Raw genomic sequence first — 23,936 nt, 5'->3', positions numbered from 1 at the left:
AATTAACTACAGCAGGAAACAGTCGCTCAGCTACAGATCTGAGCTCTGTCTTTATAATGAGCCCATCTGTTAAAAAAATACATAACGATCAAACATCACAACTAAACTAGAATTCCTCCGAAACTGAAATCAAGATAAGCTATCATCTGAGCGAAGGTAGAGAAGAAAGACCTGACTGTTAAACAGAGGCTTTATAAATGGGCTTTGCGACTGCTAAACAAGTTTTACAAGGTTATTGGAGAGTAACAAAAATGTTTGTCTTATCAGCTAGAGCAAAAATATGATTCATGAAATGTGGACAACTGACAACTGGGCATTTAATTTTATTGCTTTTGCTTCTGTACAGTTTGTACAAATAGTAGTAGTACTTCTTGTTGCTCATAATTAAGTTTTAATAAGCTCAAAATAACCGTATCTTCCGGTAATCCATTTTTAAATATGCAAAAGGGGTTTGATTGTGCCCGAATGTGATATCAAGGTCTCCTTCCCCCAAAAATTTCTGTGTGAAAATATGCCTTTGCATAAGCTCTACTGCTTTCTAAAGCCTTCTGTGACATTCACATGAACGTAAATGTTGCTTGATTGTGCATTTCAAAGTGGCATAAACAGATCACAGCAGTTTATCTAGTGCAACTCTGTGATTTGGGTCTTTGTCTTGTTGTATCATCGAGACTCTCTAAAGCTTACAGTTCTGACATTCCCCTGTAAATTTCTTGCTACACTTTATAATTAATTGTTCCTTCAATGACTACAAAGTATCTAGGCACTGAAGCAGAAAAGAAGTGTTAAACCATGATGCTCGATCCAGCATGAGTCACAGCTGAGATGAGGTGCCCTTTTTCCTTTAGACAAAACATTCGATTTTTGTCTTAACTGTCCATAGAAAATTTTTGAAGAACAGCTTTGTGAAAGAACCTGGTGATCTTAGACAAATGTAAGATGTGCCTTTGTTCTATCGGTCTGTCTGTGTCTCTGTCTCTGTCTGTCTTTGTCTGTCTGTCTGTCTCTGTCTGTCTGTCTGTCTGTCTCTGTCTGTCTGTCTGTCTGTCTGTCTGTCTGTCTGTCTGTCTGTCTGTCTGTCTCTGTCTCTGTCTGTCTGTCTGTCTGTCTGTCTGTCTCTGTCTCTGTCTGTCTGTCTGTCTGTCTGTCAGTGTGTCTGTCTGTCTCTGTCTGTCTGTCAGTCTGCCTGCCTCTGTCTGTCTGTCTGTCTGTCTGTCTGTCTCTGTCTGTCTGTCAGTCTGTCTCTGTCTGTCTCTCAGTCTGCCTGTCTGTCTGTCTGTCTGTCAGTCTGCCTGTCTCTGTCTGTCTGTCTCTGTCTGTTTGTCAGTCTGTCAGTATGTCTGTCTCTGTCTGTTTGTCAGTCTGTCAGTATGTCTGTCTCTGTCTGTCTGTCTCTGTCTGTCTGTCTGTCTGTCAGTCTGCCTGTCTCTGTCTGTCTGTCTGTCAGTCTGTCTGTCTCTGTCTGTCTGTCAGTCTGTCTCTATCTGTCTGTCAGTCTGTCTCTGTCTGTCTGTCTGCCTGTCTTTGTCTGTCTGTCTGTCTCTGTCAATCTGTCTGTCTCTGTCTGTCTCTGTCTGTCTCTGTCTGTGTGTGTGTGTGTGTGTGTGTGTGTGTGTGTGTGTGTGTGTGTGTGTGTGTGTGTGTGTGTGTGTGTGTGTGTGTGTGTGTGTGAGTCTGCCTGTCTCTATCGTCAGACTGTGTTCACTGAGTCTGTACGTTCAGGACTTTTCTCAGTTTAGGGTCGCTCACTGTACTTAGGTATCCTGCCAATTTATATTGTCTTTTCAGGGCCAAATAGCATTCCAATGTACTTTGTTTGTCTGTTGCGTCTGTCCAATGTTTGAGGTATAATGTCTTTTTGTGTTTTAATTATTTGGTTTGGTGTGACTATGTTTTTATTGTCAGTTTGTGACGTCAGCTCTAAGACCAATCAGCCGAGGGCGTTTTTCACTGGCTTCAGCTCTTGGTAGGTCAGGGCTTTGTGATGGAGGGTCTGTTCATCACTATTCTTTAAGTGGGCATGGAATTGAATGGCTCTTTTTTGAATAGTTATTATAAGTGAGTATAATCCTAATTCTGCTCTGCAGGCATTATTTGGGGTTTTGCGCTGAACTCGTAGCAAGATTTTGCACAGCTCGGTCTGCAGAGTCTCTATTTGGTGTTTTTCCCATTTAGTGAACTCTTGGTTTGTGAATGGACCCGAGACTTCACACCTGTACAGCGCAGTGGGCTCTAATACTGTTTTGACAATTTTTAGCCAGATTCTGATTGGGATGCTGACAATGTAATAGGCTGCGCTCTTAACGGAGTTGAGATCACCTTGGGTATGTAACCATGCCTTGGCTTAAGTGTGACCCTGGAGACACCAACCCCAAATTCCAAACAGGAAGGGCTCACAGAGAGCGCCCCTAAATCTCCCACTCACTTGACTGATGCCAGGGCCAACAGCAGAGCAGTTTTCAGCGAAAGTGGTTTAAGATCAGCCAACTGCAGCGGCTCAAACGGGGGCCCCAAGGACCGTGGAGAGGTACCAAGCCGGTATAGAAGGGGGGCGGGGGGGAGGGGGGGGGATTCATCCTCCTTTAAGGAAACAAACAATGAGGTCGTTTCTCCCCAGTGACTGGCCAGCCACAGGAGCATGGTAAGTTGCTATGGCTGCCACATACACTTTGAGCGTGGATGGGGAACAACCCACATTCAGAAGCTCTTGTAGGAAGGAGAGTACCACTGACATCTCACATGAATGGGGCTCGAGGTCTCTAGCTGTGCACCAGCTGGTGAATACTGACCACTTCAGAGCATAGAGGTGCCTGGTAGATGGAGCTCTAGCCCCAGTGATCATATGCAAGACCTTTTCTGGGAGGTCCCAGGATACCCGTTGAGGGGCCACACATGGAAGGCCCATAAGTCGGGCGAGGTTGCCAAATCGTCCCGTTCGCCTGCGTGAGATGATCCCTCCTCACTGGCACCAGCCAGGGAACAATGTCCATCATTTGCGCCAGCTCCGGAAACCACGCCTGGGTTTTCCAGAGGGGGGCTACTAAGGGGACTGAGCATCCACTTTCCTTGATCCGTCTGATGACCTGAGGGATCATAGAGACTGGCGGGAATGCATATAGAGGACGTCTGGGCCAGGAATGGGCCAGCACGTCCCTGTTCTTCGAAAAGAACATTGCGTAATGAGTGTTGCTTTCCGAGGCGAAGAGGTCGACCTCTGCCGTGCCAAATACACTCCATATCAGACGAATCGTCTGTTTGTTGAGAGACCACTCGCCTGGGGGAGTGTTGTCTCGAGATAACATGTCCGCACCCAAATTTTGGATGCCCGGGACATGAGCAGCTCTCAGAGAGCGCAGGTTGGCTTGTGCCCAAAGAATGAGTTTTCTGGCCATGACATACAGGTTGCCTGATCTGAGGCTAAGACGTGGTGTCCTCTGAGGTCTGGCAGAAACGCGTTCAGGGCTAACCAAGCTGCTCTCATTTCCAGCCAATTGATATGTAAGCTCTTCTCCAGGCTCAACCAGAGGCTGGAGACAGGCTTGCCCTCGCACAGTGCCCCCAAACCTTGATTGGAGGCATCTGTGAAAATTACCTTTCTCCTGGAGGCAACACCCATAGTCACACCCGATTGGTACCAGTTTTGGGCTTTCACCGTAATGTGCAGGCGTCCTGACCACCATGCATGGGCTGGCACACGACGCTTTAGCCAGTGCTGAAGAAGGGCGCATATGCAGTAATCCTAGCTGGAGTACTGACGATGCCACGGCCATTAGACCAAGAAGCCTCTGAAACCTCCTGAGGGGTGTGCGCGCACCTACCCTGAAGGAGGCTATCAGCTGTTGGATAGAGAGAACGCGCTCTGGTGTGAGCCGAGCTCTCATCAGTGTTGAGTCGATAACTGTGTCCAGAAAGGTTACGTTCTGGCAAGGTAACAGTTTGCTCTTGGGAAAATTGATTCTGAGCCCCAGACATTCCAAATGGCTGAGGAGCATGGATCTGTGTGTTAATGAGCCATAATGAGCCAGTCGTCGAGATACTTCAGCACGGTCACTCCCTGTTGCCTCAGGGGAGAAAGCGCTGCATCCATGCACTTCATAAATGTATGGGATGCCAGGGACAGACCGGATTGATAAACCTGCCCCTCGAAGGCGAATCTCGAGAATTGCCTGTAATTGACTGTAATTGACTAATTTATTAGTAATTGACTAATTCTATCGCCCCTTTGGCCAACAGATTTTGTACTTCGGTGCGAAGTACGTGAGCCCCAACGCTTTTCACCGAAGTCTCGATGACCGCCTGAAATCGTGGGGGTCTGCAAGGGAATTGGAGCAAGTAGTCTTGCTTTATAATGTTCAAAACCCAGTTCGACACTTCGGGGATGGCTTGCCAGGCCTCGGCCCTTGTGGCTAGGGTTTGAATGAAACATGGGGCTGGGCCGCCTAGCATAGGGTGATCTTATAGCTTTGTGTTGTGTTTTGTGCCCATATTCTCCGTGTGGCTGGCTTGACAGGCCTTGAAAAGTCATGGCGCACCCCCTACTTGACGGTTGGACAGAGATAGAGTGACAACTAGGGGAGGGCCCCTTTCGAGAAGGGGGACCGGTTATCAGTGTGCTGTGTGTTTGAAACATACTCTTTTTGTGCTTTATTTGAGTCGCTGTAAAAACAGCGTTTGTTTGTAGGGGCACGTGCCGCGAAACGGGCCCATTCACTACAATAGAAAATCTTCAGCCCCCTGAGCTAAACAGGGAGCTGGGATATTTAGATGAGCTCTTTTCGAGGGTGGTCCGGCCAGAGCGAAACTCAGACCCTCTCTCTTCCTCAGTTGCTTGGAGGTTTTCGGAGGCACAGGGTCCAACACAATGCTGGGTCGGGGGCCCTGGCGCCAGGGGTAATGCGGGTAATGCTTAGCTGATCATGAGCGGCGATGGGTATCAGCTGCAGGGCGTGCCTGAGTGACCCAAAGCGCTGGCTGAGGAGGGGCAGAGCTGGAACGCTTGGGCAAGAAGTGTCTCATAGCTTGAGAAGACTTCTGTGCTTCGGTGAATCATTCCGAAAACCCTTTCACAGCCGGGCTGAAGAGACCGGTGCTGGAGATAGTTGAATCAAGGAAAGCCTCTTTTATGTCTGTGAGGTTCAGCCAAAGATGGTGCTTGAGCACAACAAGGTTAGCCATGCCTCTGCCAATCGCTTGAGCGGTAGCCTTCGTAGTGCGCAGTGCTAGATCAGTGGCTCTGCGCAGGTCACAAAATGCATCAGGGTTCGGGCCAGACTTGTCCATGGTTCGGAGAAGTTTGGCCTTGTAAAACTGGTAACACTGCCATGGTGTGTAGAGCTGATGCAGCCTGACCGGAAGCTGTGAAAGCACGTCCAGCGAGGGCTGAAGTGTTTTGGCAGGGCTTTAAGGGGTTTAGATCTCCAACCAGCAGCAGTGGCCGGGCAGAGATGAGCGGCAACTGCTTCTTCGAGAGGAGGCAATGTCTCATAATTTTTTTTCACAGCGCTGTCAACAGAGGAGAGCATAACGGTAATAGAAGCATTCGTGCGGGCCAAGTAGGGGGTGGGCCATGACTTTGTGAGTTCATCGTGAACCTCAGCTAAGAAGGGCGCTGGCTTGTGACGGGGGGCCTGCTGTCGCCCTGGCAGAAACCATCAATCCAGCTGACTCCTAGGAGGCTCTTCGGGTGAGGTCCACTCAGGACCGAGGTCTGATACGGCCTCGGTGAGGATACGCAGCATTTCTGCATCTGAGTTAAACCTGGTAGCAGTAGCACTAGCACCTGACTGTGAGAGGGCGGGGCCAGCTGAGCCCGACCACTCTTCTTCAGACGCAGCAATGGATAGGCTGTCGTCGTGCTCTTCGTCCGATCCACCGAAGGAAACGAGACCCACCGCTCGAAGGGAGGGGCGCTGGTCTGTCTGAGTGAACAGGACTGGAGAAGGAGACGGTGATGGACGGTGATGAAACGAGGCATGCGGGGACGTGGCCGCGTGGGCTTGCTTATTTCCATGTGCTCGGGATGCCGTTGGCTGCAGTGCTTCTTCTTACGCGGCTGAAGTAGTGCAGGAAAAGGAAGAGCAGGAGGAGCGTTGTCATTGTTGAAAGCTAACCGCTAACCGCGTCCGCAGCGTCGAGTTTGGCAAGCTCTCGCAGTGAGAGCAGCCCGTGGCAGAAAGTGCAGCTTCAGAGTGGGCGGCTCCTACGCACATAGCGCACTCCGTGTGTCCGTCCGCCTCCTGCAAAAGGGATCCACACGAGATGCATGAAGGGCAAGGCATTTGGAACAACGCACGCGAAAATTGCTCTTTTAGAACTGAGTGTCGTAGTGGTGATCACACAGTAGCAATGAAAAGGATATGCTACGCAATACGAAGTGACCGTTCTCGAAAGGGAACTGGAATTTGTACTTTATGTTTTGATGCACATTTTTTTATGCAAGGACTACGCATTATGATTCTCACATTCTTGATTTTAATTTTCAATTATTTTCTCTTCTTGAATGATCTTTTTTCATAATTTTTCATTTAAATTAGTGATCTGTAGATGAGTCGCTGTCGTTGTCCAAATTGACTCTCCTGTGCTGATGTAAGATTCGGGGAACTTTTTTAAAATGTAGTTTGATCGCCATCTACCCAGTTGTGTAAAAGATTAAGGCAATTATCAAAGTTTCACTAAATGTGGTTTAATTTTGTGATAAAAATTACATTACATTAGGTCTCTACTGCACATTTGCCAAAGGATTGTGATGGACCCTCACTAGCTGCAAGACTAACTTCAGCTGTTGGTAAGTGTGGCATGAGAAAAACTCATGCTGTTATTTTAAGCTACGCTTTCAGCGATCAACCAAATCCCATTGGGTGTTTATCAGTGAGTGATGAACCAAATCACATCAGTGCCCGTCCTCAGCAAGCAGCGCTAGAGAAAGCTTTCACACTCGTGTGTGTGTGTGTGTGTGTGTGTGTGTCTATGTACACACACACACACACACACACACACACACACACACACACACACACACACACACACACACACACACACACACACACACACACACACACACACACACACACACACACACACACATACACACACATTGTTCTATAGTTATTTGTTTTTATGATTGACAGAATTATTACTACTAATTTGCCAAAGAAATTACACTTTAAGTAACATTCTTGCTCAACTGTAAAGATTATTTCTAATTCATCATGTAAAACAAAAGAAACTTAGCACAAGGTGAAACAGAGGTGGATGATACAGCTTCTGCTAAAACTGATAAATAGACAACAATGTGCAAAACACACTAAACATCTAACACTAATTCAAAAAGCTGAGCGACAGGTGCTCCATAGACAATCTTTGTTAAAAAAAAGAAAAGAAAAAAAGGTTTTCTGGGGACTTAGCTAATAGTTTTGTCCTGTATTTGCTGGAAGCAAAGGGGGGTTGGGTAATTGGTAAAGAGGGTAATTGGAAGCACTAAAAGTGTGTTAGACACATCAAGTCCTGCAAAATCTATGATTTTCAGGACTTACATATTGTAAATATTATCGGTTTCACTTTATTTGAATGGTCCCTAACATATTCTGTTGACTATAAGTATCGTTGCAACTACATGTCTACTAACTCTCATTAGAGTATTAGTAGAGTATTAGTAGACTGGTAGGGTTTGGGTTACAATAAATTGACATGTAGTTGCAAAGTTACTTATAGTCAGTAGTATGTCTGTTGGAGGAGCATCATAATAAAGAGTTAGCAGATATTAAGCATACAGTCTACTAATACCCTAATGAGAGTTAGAAAAAACAGAATGTTCAAAAGACACCATCAGAATAAACTGTTACCATATTTTCCAGCATTAATTACTTAAATTAACTCAACTAATAGAATGCTGACATAATCATTTCATAAAGCTTATCTGCTCCTTTAAACCTTGTTGTCATGCTGTTTTGCAGGCCACATTGGACTTTGTCGTACACACCGGTCCACTTCCACTGACAAAATACCAAAGTTGCAAAGACATTAGCTGACAGCTGGGAGTGAAATCACATGTGTGTTTGTGAGTCATCAGTCAACCACACACAAACTTGTGGATTACAGATGATCTAAGCAACATATTTACATATATATTCATCCATGTGGTTATTAAAATTCCTGCACACACAAATAGCCCTAAAATTCTGAGCTGTCTGGAATAAATCACTGTCTATATCCAAAGATATAAATACCTCAGAGCTCACATGTTTGTGTATGTGAATGTGTGTGTGTGAGGCTTGAACAAAATGGTCCAGGGGCCACAGTGTACAGGATAGTGGGCATATTGTGCCACAGTGGATCCTTTCTCAGTATCTCAAACTTACACTAGCCTACATTAAATCCAGACAGAAAAACAGAGGGAGAAATGAAGCAGAGAAACAGATCTATTTGGCATAAAAGAGAGAGTTTGGAAACGACTTGTTCTAGCTGTATAAAACTGACATCAAAGCAAAGTGACAGGTACGGTTGCGCAAAGCAGCGAACGCCCTGGGTAAAATCTGACACACAAATCTCATTTCGCGGCCTGCTCTGTCCATCTCTCTCAGATTCATCCGTACGTCAGCAAGAGGCACACATTCAGAACATGCTGAATACTACATTCCCTTTCCTTGTTAATGCTAACCCCAAACCATCAGCCATTCAGCATCTCCAGAGGCCATTAATTATGCAACTTTATCTTTGATTGACAAAGGCTCACACATGATGAGTGATGTGGTCTGCTTTAAGAATAACATTGTGGTACAAAGAGCTTTATTTTAAAAAGTGGTAACCTGCAATTGTTACCTTAAAGAGTTACTTCTACCAGACACAACCAGTAAAAATTGTTTTGTTGGCATAAGTTTTAGTAGTGTATTAATGTAAGTGAGTCATTTATGCAGCAATCAATGTCAATACAATTGTATGTACTGCATTTGTTGTGACACATGACCTCATTACATTTCATTGGCGGTTGTGTCCAGTTATTATCTTGGAAATACACAAGATTATGATTACTTTTTATTGGAAATATGACTGTAACAAAAACAATAGATGATAGATAAACGAGCCCGTTCTCATCCTTTGGCGGCATATGTGACGCCATATGACAAAACGGCGAAATACTACGCACATGGCACCCTTTAGCGTGAATATAACACGCGAACCCAAGGCGTCATAAAGTTGACTGGCATCCTTTAGCGTGAATATGAGACGCAGACCCTACCCCACACCTAAACCTACCCATTACAGTGCGTGTTATATTGACGATAAAGGGTGCCATGTGCGTAGTATTTCGCCGTTTTGTCATATGGCGTCACATATGACGCCAAAGGATGAGAATGCGTTAGATAAACAGTTCGTTTGTCACACAGAAAATGGACTAGATAGGTTATCTGGGTGTATACCTTACATTTATTAGTGCACAATATAAATAATATACAGGTCCTTCTCAAAAAAATTGCATATTGTGATAAAGTTCATTATTTTCCCTAATGTAATGATACAAATTAAACTTTCAAATATTTTAGATTCATTGCACACCAACTGAAATATTTCAGGTCTTTTATTGTTTTAATACTGATGATTTTGGCATACAGCTCATGAAAACCCAAAATCCTTTTGCAGAAATGACTGCTTCAATGTTGCGTGGCATGGAGGCAATCAGTCTGTGGCACTGCTGAGGTGTTATGGAGGCCCAGGATGTTTCGATAGCGGCCTTAAGCTCATCCAGAGTGTTGGGTCTTGCGTCTCTCAACTTTCTCTTCACAATATCCCACAGATTCTCTATGGGGTTCAGGTCAGGAGAGTTGGCAGGCCAATTGAGCACAGTAATACCATGGTCAGTAAACCATTTACCAGTGGTTTTGGCACTGTGAGCAGGTGCCAGGTCGTGCTGAAAAATGAAATCTTCATCTACATAAAGCTTTTCAGCAGATGGAAGCATGAAGTGCTCCAAAATCTACTGATAGCTAGCTGCATTGACCCTGCCCTTGATAAAACGCAGTGGACCAACACCAGCAGCTGACATGGCACCCCAGACCATCACTGACTGTGGGTACTTGACACTGGACTTCAGGCATTTTGGCATTTCCTTCTCCCCAGTCTTCCTCCAGACTCTGGCACCTTGATTTCCGAATGACATGCAAAATTTGCTTTCATCCGAAAAAAGTACTTTGGACCACTGAGCAACAGTCCAGTGCTGCTTCTCTGTAGCCTAGGTCAGGCGCGTCTGCCGCTGTTTCTGGTTCAAAAGTGGCTTGACCTGGGGAATGCGGCACCTGTAGGCCATTTCCTGCACACGCCTGTACACGGTGGCTCTGGATGTTTCTACTCCAGACTCAGTCCACTGCTTCCGCAGGTCCCCCAATAATTATAACTATATTAGCATCCACATCAGCAGAGAAAATCGTTCAAGTGCGCTGCAAGTTTGCCGTCTGTCACTTTCAATGCTGGAGCTCTTTAAAGCAGAATTGATTCTGGTTGGCTGTCATCAAAAAACTTAAATTATATCGTTTCTCTGTGCCGTTATCATTATCATTTGCTCAGTACTTATTTGTGTAATTACACAGTAACAAAGAAACCCTAAAATAAAGTATAACCAACACCATTAATGATATGGATGATGACAGTCTTTCTGTGGATAGCCACACAGTCAAAAGGGAATCAATGAGGTGAAGTTTGACATGATTCAAGGACTTTCTGTAATGGCTTGAAGAGAGCTCTGCAGGGAGACAGAGAACTGGCTTTTGAACACGGCAATTTAACATAAATCAATCCTTTCTCCTCTGACTGGAAAAACGACAACATCCAAAAAGTGAACATGCATCATACTGTTATCATGGTGCTCACGAAGAAAATGCACTTTTGAGTCTGCCTTGTTCCAGCTTTTGTGAGTCGTTCCCTGTGCAGTTCACATCAGTTTCTGTCCTTACTCAACTATAAATACATGTTCAAACTGGTCCTAATGTTCTTTAGCAAGAGAGTGGAAGGGGATTTAGGCTTTCAAGTGCATCACTTAACAACAAACAACAAATAGTGATAATAAATATACAATATTTATATTGTACAGCTTGTGTACAATAGCTGTGTGCAAAGTAAATCATTACAAATCATTACAAATTCATGGTTGCATATTATTCAAACATCTAGTTTTGTGCGATTTGACATCAGTGATATTCTATAATGGAGGGAAATCCATCATAGAGTATCACTGATGTCAAATCTCTCAAAACTAGATATTTGAATGCAGGAAAACCAGGATATTTAAATATATGCAACCATGAATGAGATTTAAGAGCTACGTCAAAGGGCCTGAATTATGATTTGCGCCTGCCGTTTTATTTGTGTGACTTCAGAAGACATGAGCTGTATGGATTGAGTTATCCACTGTAAATGTGTTTACAGTTGTTATGTGTTGCATGAAGGAAGTCAAACAAGTTTGGAACAACATTTTAGGGGGTAAAGAACAAGATAATATTTTGCACTAAATGGCTAAACTAATTCAATACCAATTTAAATGTTATAAGCCATTTAAAACTGACTTTTTAACAAATATTGAACCCTTAGACAGATCACATATTGTCATGTAATGGTTTATGATGGTAATGCCAAGTACAAAATTTAATTAAGTGTATGACATAAATCTGGGATCAATGTAATTAAGAAGAAAAGCATTACAGTAGTGATGTCTTCCGAGAGCCTGAGAAAAAGGGTCACTTGTGTCTTTATGAATGCATGTCCCCTTTCAGCTTAGTTTCAATATTTTATTGCAGTCCTTAACTTGACTTTTTATTTCACAAACGCCTCCAAGCCACTTGTCTTAAAATGAGCAGCCCTGTAAAGGCACTGCATGCGCACACAGGACATGTAGAGGGGCACGTGAGGGTATTTATAGCCAGACTTTACATACTCTCGTCACTAGAATGGGTGGACCATCAAAACATGTGACAGCACACAGTGTAACTCATGGTTTCCCAACCCTGTTTAAACTTGTCCTAATCAAACACACCTGATTCAACTCATCTGCAAGTAGATACTCCAAGACCTGAAATGGATGGGTCAGATAAGGGAGACATCCAACTGTTGATGTGCCTCCAGGAACAGGGTTGGGAAACACAGCCACATGTTTGTTACATAAATCAACTGATCTGTTTCTTAACATATGCAATAAATGAAGTAACACAGAACATTCCACGATAATAGTGCTCTCCAAAAATATCTACTAAAATATCACAAATAAACCAGTGCTGGTTTATGGGATCAGGAAAATAACCCTGCGAGTCTGTCATATTGATAAAAACCTTAAAAAGGTTTTAAAGCGACTCCTGTATACTCCTTTTTGTTTTAATAATAATTCAACCATCATATGAAAAAAAGAAATACAGTAAAATAAATTATATATCATATAAAGAAAAAACCTACATTTAACAGACTGATGTACCTCAGCACGTGGAACAGTTATAAAAATGTAAACTGCTATTCCTACCTTACACATGAGACTTCAGTGGTGGTCCTTATCTCCGATGCAAGTTTATGGAAAAATCGGAAGTCTGTGAGCCATCAGCCTTGAATGAACGATTTTGTTTTGAATGGAAGGAAAATAGGAGAGAATGTGGAGACAGGAGGAGGTTGAGAAGTCATTGTGTGGGAGCTAACGCTTACACTGCAGCAGCGGGAAACACACTGAGAGACAAATCACAGCGGTGGCGATCTGAGACGCCTACTATGAAAGATTCAGTCTCTCTCTTTTACTGTCTGCCTCACTCTCCTCAGCTCACCCCCACCCTCTTTCTGTTTCTATCCATTCCTTTCTTATCTCTTCTCCTCCTCCTCTTCTTGTAACTAACCCTGCTCTTTGTGTGTGACTGTCTGTGATTGTCACATGTGACCCCGTCTAATGCCTCTCATTCGCATTTTCTTTGTGTGTCACTAAGGCTTGCATGGCTAATAATTTTTAATACTTGACTAGTCGCAAAGAAAAGTAGTTGAGTAGTTGGTGGGTCAGTGTTTACTCATTTCTAAATGAATCACAATATGCCATGCAACCACAGTGGCTTTTTTCTGTCAAGTCAAGAGCGTGTGAGTGGAGAGAACATCCACACAGCTGAGATAATGTAGCTGAGAAAATGAAAGTGTGCATCTTTCCATTATCTAAGCCCTCGCTTAGTTTCTATCAGCCTCTGGGCGGCACTTGATTATTTTCTGGCTGGTTTGTAATAATTTTGGCTCCAAACTCCAAATGAACTCATCCTTTCAGAAGTCTCTGTGTTTTCTCTGTTTTCATACATTTCCGTTTATAAATTTGGTGTAGAAAGAGTGAAACTGCTAACAAATTTCACAATTAAATGTAGAAAGACAGAATGATATAACCCTATATTATACCCTAATAATACCCTAATAATATTACAGAGTGGGGTTTACTTTATTTTTACATTGTTTAATTAAAAATATACATTACCTTTTTTTATACACACCTTTTTTTATTATTGCATTTGTATTTAGATTGTAGAGAGTGGAAGCAAAAGTGAGAGGGAGAAGTGGACGGAATCAGAAAGAACCACAAACTCTTCAAGGCTACTGTCCACCGGGAAGCATTTTGAGGATAGATGAATTTTCCTCCAGCTGTTACCATGAATAGATCAAGTGCAACTATGGCCACGTTCATTTTGTCAGTCCAAATCTGGTTATTTGTGTATCAGATTCCAATCTGATCTAAATTTTTTATGTCCACACTGTTCAGAGGCGATTTGTGTGTCCTGTGACGCTCTTTCGTTTTTCGGAATATCTGCATTGATTTCAATAGCAATGACATTGCTTAAATAGGCATACGCTAGGGGTTCCAGAGGATGTGGAGGCAGAGAGAGATGTGACTGAGGAAGGGCTGACCAAAGGGGACCTCTAGGCAGAGATGATGGTGAGAGGAGCAAGAGGATGACCCCGAGTCAAGCCAGGATGAAGGCCTGTGGTGGAACCGATGGAGTGAAGAGCCAAGATGGAACCAGTCTGAGGTGGACACATGCAAAGTGAAGACCCAGGTAGAACTGAGGTGATGAAGACCCAGAGTGACAGTGAGGGCCTGGAGGGCCACGGTGGAGTCGAAGGTGCATGTGACCGAGGTGGAGACGTGGGCTTGGCAGAGCGGTGTGGAGTCGATGCAACTGAGGACAGTGGTGGAACGGGGGAAGAAGGAGACTGGTGAAGCCAGAAGGGTGGGGGGTGCAGCTGGAGACTCGGAAGTCCGAGGCGGAGCCAAAACGACAACAGACCAAGGTGGAGCCAGAGGGTCGAGGGAGCCTGGCAGAGCCTGAGGGATGACAGACCATGGTGAAGCTGGGACGGAGGGCCGAGGTGGAGTCCGGGGCTTGGAAGCTTAAGGTGGAGCTGAGGGATCCACAGACCAAGGCGGCACTGGCAACGGGGAAGTCCAAGGCAGGTCCGAGCAGCAGGGCAGAACCACTGGAGGAGCTGAGGGTCTGAAGGGAGACAGCGAAGGCAAGGCCAAAGAAGTGGATGGCTTTGGCATAGGAGGAGGGAGAGGGGGGCAGGGTGTTTGGAGACTTGGAGCTGGTCTGTTTCAATGACAACGACGACAACTTGGGACTGGGCTGAACCAGCAGAGACAAAGATGACTTGGGCCTTGATGGGACCACTGGACCAGCTAATCTAAAATTAATTAAATGTGGGTCCAGCTCATTTCCTGCACCTCAGCCATGGGAGTGTGGGCAGGGCTCCAATCCATGCTGACGAACTCCACTAACGTGCCGTCCGTCATGGACGCTGTTGCCGGCTCAAACACCGGTTCAGGCTCAGGCTCCCGGATCAACATGGCCTCTGGCTCGATATTCGTGGCGGGCTTGGACTCTTAGTCTGCACTGGGCTCAGGCTTATGCTCCGCAGTGGGCATGGCTGAAGGCTCGCTGTGCTCTGGGTCTGGAGAGGTGAGTGGCTGGCTGGTGTTGTCCTCATCCCTGAGGCAGACGGTGTATGATGAGATGCAGTGAACCAGCACCCATAGTAACCTGTTTTCACGTGTCACACACAAGCTGGCACCCTGTATCATAAGGTGATATTCACTGTAATAAGTGAATAAAAGCTAGAGTGTTGAAGTGAGACAAACTGGATAGCAGGACTCAAGAAAAAAACAACACTGATTACATAAATGTTGCCTTCCTGAGCTGATAAGAAAACTGTGTATGTCCCAATTCCCCAGAACAATTAATGGTTAAATCAAGCAGAGTTGATCTACAGAGACCATGAATGGAGAGAAACAGAGAGTGACAGAGTGCAATTACTGAATAAGATAAAAGTATGCCACTCCATGCATACAGTCATGGGCGTAGATTACGCGGGTGTAAATTCGTCCCCCGCACTTTTTCATAGGGCAAGTGTGTTCACGACAAGGTGAGGTTTTCGCGGGCCAATGTGTATACATCCGGTTTTAAAATTCAAAGAGTCAAGATAGTCTATCTACATTCGTGACTTTCACGTTTCCATGGTAATCATCACGTCGCGCCCATGCTCGCACCCGCACTGTATCCATCATTTTCATAGAGGTCACAATGTGTTCAAAACGGCAAAAAACTCTTCACTCCGTTTTCTCAAAAAAGTCAAGCACTGTAAGTTGTCAGGTGGTATCCGAATTGCTTTGAACAATGATGAATAACTCTGCCTATTTCTCTTGTTGAATAATTTACAAGTTTTGTTGGAAATTTAAAATACTCACTACCCGCACAAACGTGCAATTATTTTCAGTCTTTTTTATTCGTAATGTATTTTATTTTCACAGATATGTTATCAAAGCCCTTCAAATTAGAATAAAGATGGTGATTGTTAATGCTGAATTTGGATTTTCATGCATTAACAGCAACTATATCTGCTTGAATCAGGCAGCGTTGTAACATATGTACATGATGATTACCATATATAATTCGGTAACACTTTACAATTAGATAAAAAAAGTTTGTAGACAAACTTTAAGTTGTCTTGAAAAAGCCTAAATAGAAAGTTTGAAGTAGTTTTAAATGCTTGAAGTTTGAAGGTTTTCAATTTGAAAGTGTTATTTTAATAAGACAGACAGACAAAAGAGATAGATAGATAGATAGATAGATAGATAGATAGATAGATAGATAGATAGATAGATAGATAGATAGTGTCATGACCGCGGGATGAACGACAGGAAGCAGATGCAAGTTACAATTTTAATGAAGTTCAATAGAATAGGACACACAGTACAGCCGATGGTGAAGTGACGCAGGGGCTTCGGTGGCCAGGACTCGTGAAGACGTGCAGTGAAGACGTGACGACAACGAAAACCCCAATCCACTTGAACACGAAGACGAAACAGGAACACCAGGCTGAACAGGAACACAGGAACACCAACACCGAGGACCAGAGACAACGTACTGACAAGGATGCAGAAACAGAGGTAAGAATATATATGGTTGAGAGATAACGTGCAGCTGGTGAGATGATGATGATCAGCTGGAGCGGATCCGGAGTGCCAATCATTCACGCCCACACGCACGTGCACTCATACAACAACATAAACACGAGACAAGAAGAGACCAGAGAATACGTATACCGTGACAGTACCCCTCCCTCTAAGAACGCCTCCTGGCGTTCCCAGACCCCCTTACCTGTCGATTGTAATCATCAATAAGGGAGTGATCCAGGATGTCTCGAGCAGGAACCCAACTTCTCTCCTCCGGACCGTAACCTTCCCAGTCCACCAAGTACTGGAATCCGCGTCCCCTCCGCCTAGAGTCCAGAATCCGATTAACCGAATATGTGGTCTCCCCATCTACGAGCCGCGGTGGAGGAGGAACCGGGACCGGCGGATTAATGTGTGAATGAAACACGGGTTTAATCTTGGATACATGGAACACGGAATGGACCCTCCTGTACGCGGGAGGTAATTTGAGGCGGACTGCCACCGGACTAAGGATCTTGGTGACAGCGAACGGGCCGATAAATTTGGGTGCAAGTTTATTAGAAACGGTGCGGAGAGGAATGTTCTTAGTTGAAAGCCACACTTTTTGACCAACGACGTATACGGGAGGCCTTGACCTGTGGCGATCGGCCTTGGCCTTGGTGCGGGCCCCCACTTGGAGTAGAGTCTCCCGGGCTCTAGTCCAAGTGCGGTGACACCTCTGGACAAAGGCGTGAGCGGAGGGGACCGCAACCTCGGATTCCAGACTGGGAAAAATAGGTGGCTGGTAACCTACACTACACTCAAACGGAGATAGGCCCGTAGCCGACACTGGTAACGTATTGTGCGCGTACTCTACCATAGACAGTTGTTGGCTCCAAGAGGAAGGATTCTTGGAGACCAAACATCGCAACACTCTCTCCAAATCCTGGTTGGCTCTCTCGGTTTGACCATTGCTCTGGGGATGAAATCCAGAGGACAAACTCACAGTCGGCCCCAGTAATCTGCAAAACTCTTGCCAAAATTTGGACACGAACTGGGGTCCCCTGTCGGAAACTACGTCTGTCGGGAGGCCATGTAACCGAAAGACGTGATCTACGACTGCCACCGCTGTCTCCTTAGCTGAAGGTAATTTGGGTAAGGGAACAAAATGGGCTGCCTTCGAGAACCGGTCCACCACAGTCAAAACTACTGTGTTACCCTGGGAGGGTGGGAGGGCGGTAATGAAATCTAGAGCGATATGGGACCAGGGTCTCGAAGGCACCGACAACGGCTGAAGTAACCCGTCTGGAGGTCGATTGGAAGTCTTACCAGTGGCACAAACCGAGCAAGCCAAAACAAAATCGTGAATGTCGCGAGCCATAAGTGGCCACCAGAATCGTTGCTTGACTAAAAATCTAGTCCGATTTACCCCTGGATGGCAAGCCACATTGGAACCATGACCCCACTGAATAACGTCTGACCGTAATCCCTCCGGCACGATTAATCGATTCGGTGGGCAACCGGGCGGAGGCGTTACCCCTTCCAAGGCCTTAACGACCCTCGATTCGACCTCCCATGTGAGTGTTGAAACGAATAGCGTTTCGGGTAAAATACACTCGGGAGTAGACGGGCGCTCGGAAAAATCAAATACACGAGACAGGGCGTCGGGTTTGATGTTCTTGGAACCCGGACGATAAGACAGGGAAAATTCAAAACGACCGAAAAATAGAGCCCACCGAGCCTGCCTGGAGTTCAATCTTTTAGCGGTTTTAATGTACTCGAGATTCTTATGATCGGTCCAGACGATAAAAGGTACCCCCGACCCTTCTAACCAGTGGCGCCATTCCTCCAATGCTAATTTAACTGCCAACAACTCTCTGTTACCAATGTCGTAATTGCGTTTCGGTGGGTGACAATCGATGAGAAAAAAACGCGCAAGGATGCATCTTGTCGTCTGCAAGAGAGCGTTGGGACAACACTGCACCTACTCCCACCTCCGACGCGTCGACCTCCACCACGAACTGACGTGAAGAATCAGGGGCAACAAGGATGGGGGCTGAAACAAAGCGGCCTTTCAGTTTGACGAACACAGCTTCAGCTGCGTCCGACCACCTGAACGTCGTTCGGGGGGAGGTCAAGGCAGTCAGAGGTGCGACTAGTTGGCTGAAATTGCGAATAAAACGCCGGTAGAAGTTGGCGAACCCCAGAAACCTCTGCAGGGCCTTGCGGGAATCTGGACTTGGCCACTCCACCACAGCCTTAATCTTCTCAGGGTCCATCCGCACTCCTTCAGGCGACACGATGTAACCTAAGAAAGGGACAGACTGTGCATGAAAATCGCATTTCTCCGCCTTGACAAAAAGCCCATTCTCTAGCAACCTCAGAAGCACTCGTCGTACGTGTTGCACATGCTCCTGGAGAGAAGAAGAAAAAATCAATATGTCATCCAGGTAGACATATATGAATTGATCGATCATATCTCGCAACACGTCGTTGACCAATGCCTGGAAAACAGCAGGAGAGTTGGACAGCCCGAAAGGCATGACCAAGTATTCAAAGTGCCCCCTGGGGGTGTTAAATGCTGTTTTCCACTCATCCCCCTCCCTAATGCGAACCAAATGATAAGCGTTACGCAAATCCAATTTTGTGAAGACGGACGCTCCCTGCAACCTCTCGAAAGCTGAAGACATCAACGGCAAAGGATAAGTATTCTTTACCGTGATGTTATTCAACCCTCGGTAATCAATACAAGGTCGCAGAGACCCGTCCTTCTTCCCCACAAAAAAGAACCCCGCCCCCGCTGGAGAAGAGGAAGGGCGAATGAACTTGGTTGCTAGAGAATCAGAAATACATTTCTCCATAGCCTCTCTCTCAGGAACAGAGAGTGAATACAACTTGCCCTTGGGCGGAGACTTACCTGGCAGTAAATCTATAGCACAGTCATAGGGACGATGCGGAGGTAGAGAAGCAGCACGAGACTTACTGAACACCTCCTTCAGGTCATGGTACTCCGCGGGCACGTTAGACAAATCCCCTGCTTCCTCCTGAAACACAGAAACAGGCACAGACGAACAAGCAGACACAAGACAAGACTTATGACACCCCTTGCTCCACTCCAGCACAGATCGGTGATGCCAGTCCACTCGGGGGTTGTGTTGGATAAGCCACGGGTGTCCAAGTACGATGGGTGCCAGGGGTGAGTCCAGAATATAGAACGAGATAGTTTCAGAATGATTTCCAGAGGTAATGAGGGTGACGTCTTCAGTGGCAAGGGAAATAGTGGGTAGCTCTTGTCCATTGAGTGCGTGAACTGAAATCTTGTGAGTGAGTGGTTTGAGGGGAATCTGAAAATCTTGAGCAAATTTGTGGTCCATAAAATTACCTTCTGCGCCCGAATCCAATAGTGCCTGACAATCGTGCTGGTGGACTGACCACCTAAGCCTTACCGGAAGGAGCGTGGAGGTTGATGTAACAGCTGATGAGGTCTTCCTGGCGGAGATCCCACCCGATAGTAGCCTCAAATTTACTACCGGGCTGGGCCTTTTACTGGACAGTTGTAAGCAAAGTGGCCCGATCCTCCACAATAAAGACAAAGGCCCTGGGACCTCCGCCTCTCCTTCTCCTCCCAGGAAAGCCGAGCTCGACCCACCTGCATGGGCTCCGGATCGTTGCTGGGACTGACCACGTCCCTGCCACTGGACCGAAACCCGTCGATGTCTCCGAAGGTACGGGTGGATCTAGCCCGGCGCTCAACTCGAGCCAACCGAGCGTCCACCCGCAGCGCCAAGTCAATGAGCCCGTTCAAGGTGGTGGGCAGGTCCAGGGCGTAGATCTCCCTCTGGACGTGGTCAGCCAACCCATGCAGGAACATGTCCCACTGCGCCTCCTCGTTCCATCCTCACTCCGCCGCCAGGGTTCGAAACTCAATCGAATAGTCCGAAACTGATCTTCCCTCCTGTCGCAACTCTGCCAGGGTCCTAGCGGCCTCACGCCCAGAGACCGCCCGATCAAACACCCTTCTCATCTCGGCGGCGAGGGTCTGGAACGAGGCGCAGCATGGGTCTTGATTCTCCCACTCCGCCGTTCCCCATAGCGCCGCCCTCCCAGTCAACAAAGTCAAAATAAACGCTACCTTAGCCTGTTCGGTGTTAAAGGTGCGGGGCTGTAGTGCAAAGTGCATCGAGCACCGAGTGATGAACGCTCTGCAGTAGGAGGGTTCTCCTCCATAAGCTTCAGGAACTGGAAGGCGTGGCTCCGGCTGGGAGGCGCTCTCAGGTGGTGTGGGGGGAACAGCTGGTGTGGGCGGCGCAGTGGGAACTCGTAGGCGTTGGATCTGCTGGGTGAGCTCGGACACCTGCGTCACTAGGGCTTGTACTGCGCGTCCCGTGCCGCCGATCTCTCTCTCTTGGGCATCCATTCTGCGAATGCTATGGTGAATGAAATCATCCAGAGATGATGAAGACGCTCTTGCTGCTTCCATCTGTTGGTCAGTACGTTCTGTCATGACCGCGGGATGAACGACAGGAAGCAGATGCAAGTTACAATTTTAATGAAGTTCAATAGAATAGGACACACAGTACAGCCGATGGTGAAGTGACGCAGGGGCTTCGGTGGCCAGGACTCGTGAAGACGTGCAGTGAAGACGTGACGACAACGAAAACCCCAATCCACTTGAACACGAAGACGAAACAGGAACACCAGGCTGAACAGGAACACAGGAACACCAACACCGAGGACCAGAGACAACGTACTGACAAGGATGCAGAAACAGAGGTAAGAATATATATGGTTGAGAGATAACGTGCAGCTGGTGAGATGATGATGATCAGCTGGAGCGGATCCGGAGTGCCAATCATTCACGCCCACACGCACGTGCACTCATACAACAACATAAACACGAGACAAGAAGAGACCAGAGAATACGTATACCGTGACAGATAGATAGATAGATAGAACTAGCTATGCATTATGCAATTGTATGCATTAGTGTTCTGATGTAGGTCTTAATTTATAGGGTTCGTTAGTATTATTGCACTAATTTTACGTTGTTTCTTTTTTTTTTTCTGAGTGGTCAAAATTGATCAAGAAACAGGCAGCTTAGGGCTGTCCGGTCAGAAAGAGGATGACACACAAACAAAAGAAACTTCACAGATGAAAAGTGATAGAGTGGCTTTTAAAAACACCTGCTATTGCATTTTTTATACATTGTATTAAATCTACGACAGGTGTTTGTAGTACCATATATAGACCAATCATACAATTAGCATTAGGAAAATATAGGAAAAATAATTTAGGATACAAATTATTGGTTGTTGTTCAGCAGTGTACTTAGTATCTTCTGTATGTCACAATCCCCTGTATCTGCATATTTCAAACACTTCTTTATTGTCAATAGACAGAGACAGAAGTTAATTTAGAGTTGAGAGTGAATGAGGCAGAAATGCCTATTAAAGATCATCAGTGGTGTGCAGTTTCTAGCAAGACAAAGTGTATCTTTTAGAGGCCATGATGAAGATGAGGGAAACTTTAATCAGCTTTTAAAATACTAGTCGAAAGATGACCCCAGCCTAAAGAAATGTTGTCTCTCAAAACCGATTATACTTGTAAACAAATTCAAAATTAAATCCTCAATCTATTCAGTAATTCTATAATTCGTGGAATTGCCCAAAACATCAATTCACTTCCTAACTTGCAGTGTTGTGTCATCATGGACGGTACCCAAGACGTATCAGGGGAGGAACAGGAATCAGTCTGTCTTAGATATGTTGATCACGATCTAATAGTCCATGAGGAATTTGTTGGACTGTATGAGGTGTCTGTGACAACAGGAGATAACCTGGCAAAGGTTCTGAAGGATGCATTGCTTCGTCTTAACTTATCCATCATTGGGCTGAGAGGACAGGCTTATGATGGTGCTGCAAACATGACAGGAATGTATTCAGGGGCACAGGCCATCATCAAAGAGAGTCAGCCACTTGCATTATATGCCCACTGTGGTCCACACTGTGTAAATGTAATTACACAGCATGCTTGTACAGCATCTCCTGTTATCAGTGACTCTTTGCAGTGGGTTCATGAAGTGGGAGTTTTGTTTGGCCAATCTGTGAAAACGAAGTCAATTTTCCAGGATATTTCAAACTCAGAGAGTGGATCTGTCAAAGCCATCAGACCTTTGTGTCCTACAAGGTGGACAGTGCGTACCTGTGCCATTCGTGCTGTGCTAAACAAGTATCAGCCGATGTTACTTGCTCTAGAAGAAATGGTGTGTGGTCATTCAGAGTAGCCTGCAGGACAAATGGTTTGTTTGATTGATTTCAAAAAGGCAATGTTTTGCTTGGCCTTTTACTTGCCTTAGAAGTGACAGAAGAGCTGGAGTGTCTCAATGCTTCTCTTCAAATACACTAATGCTAGCTGTGTTCAACAGTGTGAAGGACACAATTGCAAAAAAGAGAACAGAGGATGCATTCCAAAGTGTCTACAACAAACCAACACAAATGTGTAACTCCCTAAATTTGTCTCCAATTGAAATGCCCCATGCTCGAAAGCCTCCGAAACGCCTGTCTGGTCAGGGTTCAGCACATGTACCTAGTTCCTCAGCAGACTACTTCAGGACAGAATTTTTCAAGGTCTTGGGTGTTGTCAATATGCAGTTTCAAGAAAGATTTGAGCTTGAGCTTACGATCAGTTCTATTGAAAAGATACTGTTGACAGGAGAGTCTGATGGTGGTCTGTTGGAACAATATCAATAATTGCACTGGGCTTCACTGAGGGTGCAATTAGCAATGTTCAAGTCCAAGTATAATTATCAGTCGACTGATGCTGATGCTGCAAACACTCTTCGGGATATGTTGCCAGAAGTCCGCCAACTCTTTGACCAAGTGGAAACATTTGCAAGGTTGCTCCTTGTTTGCCCTGTTTCTTCAGCAGAGGCTGAAAGAAGCTTCAGCTGTCTTCGAAGATTAAAAACCTGGCTCCGAAGCACAATGACACAGTCTCGTCTAAACAGTGTTGCTGTGTGTCACATCCACGGTGACAAACTGGACAGTATAGATAGGGAGATGATTGCTCAGCAGTTCATAGATGTGAATCAATGTCGCAGAAACACTTTTGGCAGTTCCAAGTAGCTTCTACTGCTTCTAAAATCTGCTGCTTTTGAACAAACCAGCTTAAAATGAAAAGCATAAATGACACTAACTGTTTATTGCATCTTACTGTTCTACTTAATTAAGGCAATTGTGTGGTTTGAGTGACTTTTTTATTTCCTTCCTGAAATGTCGACTACAATAAAGTAGAGTGTGAATATGCAAGTATCCATTACTGTGTGCTAGAGATGCGCGGTTGGCGGTTATAGCCGCGGACTCCGCAGATAAACCGCGGATCGGGCGGATGACGTGACGAAAAAAATTGGGGCGGGTGGCGGGCGGTTTCTAGTCTCGCGGCTGTCATCAGCATCATCAGCCTTGTATCAGCGGATGGCGGGCGGGAAAATTGGTGAAAAACATTGGTGCGAATGGAT

The 23,936-nt window shown here is 45.6% G+C and overlaps 1 protein-coding gene across 1 annotated transcript in view; it reads right to left on the bottom strand.

Moving 5' to 3' along the window:
- opn7b (opsin 7, group member b) overlaps window positions 1-12,756 on the bottom strand; it is a 140,017-nt gene extending 127,261 nt beyond the window's left edge. The window contains exon 1 of the mRNA XM_077217782.1: window positions 12,497-12,756. Coding sequence (XP_077073897.1) covers window positions 12,497-12,505 — 9 coding nt within the window. The 5' untranslated portion in view covers window positions 12,506-12,756. The remainder of the gene's footprint in view (window positions 1-12,496) is intronic.
- Window positions 12,757-23,936: the final 11,180 nt, after the last annotated feature.

Source organism: Siphateles boraxobius, unplaced genomic scaffold, assembly GCF_051911475.1.
Source record: "Siphateles boraxobius isolate OS27281-9 unplaced genomic scaffold, OSU_SipBor_1 76, whole genome shotgun sequence".
Classification (NCBI taxonomy): Eukaryota; Metazoa; Chordata; class Actinopteri; order Cypriniformes; family Leuciscidae; genus Siphateles; species Siphateles boraxobius.
Note: the sequence above shows the minus strand (reverse complement) of the source record. Positions and strands in the feature narration are given on the sequence as shown.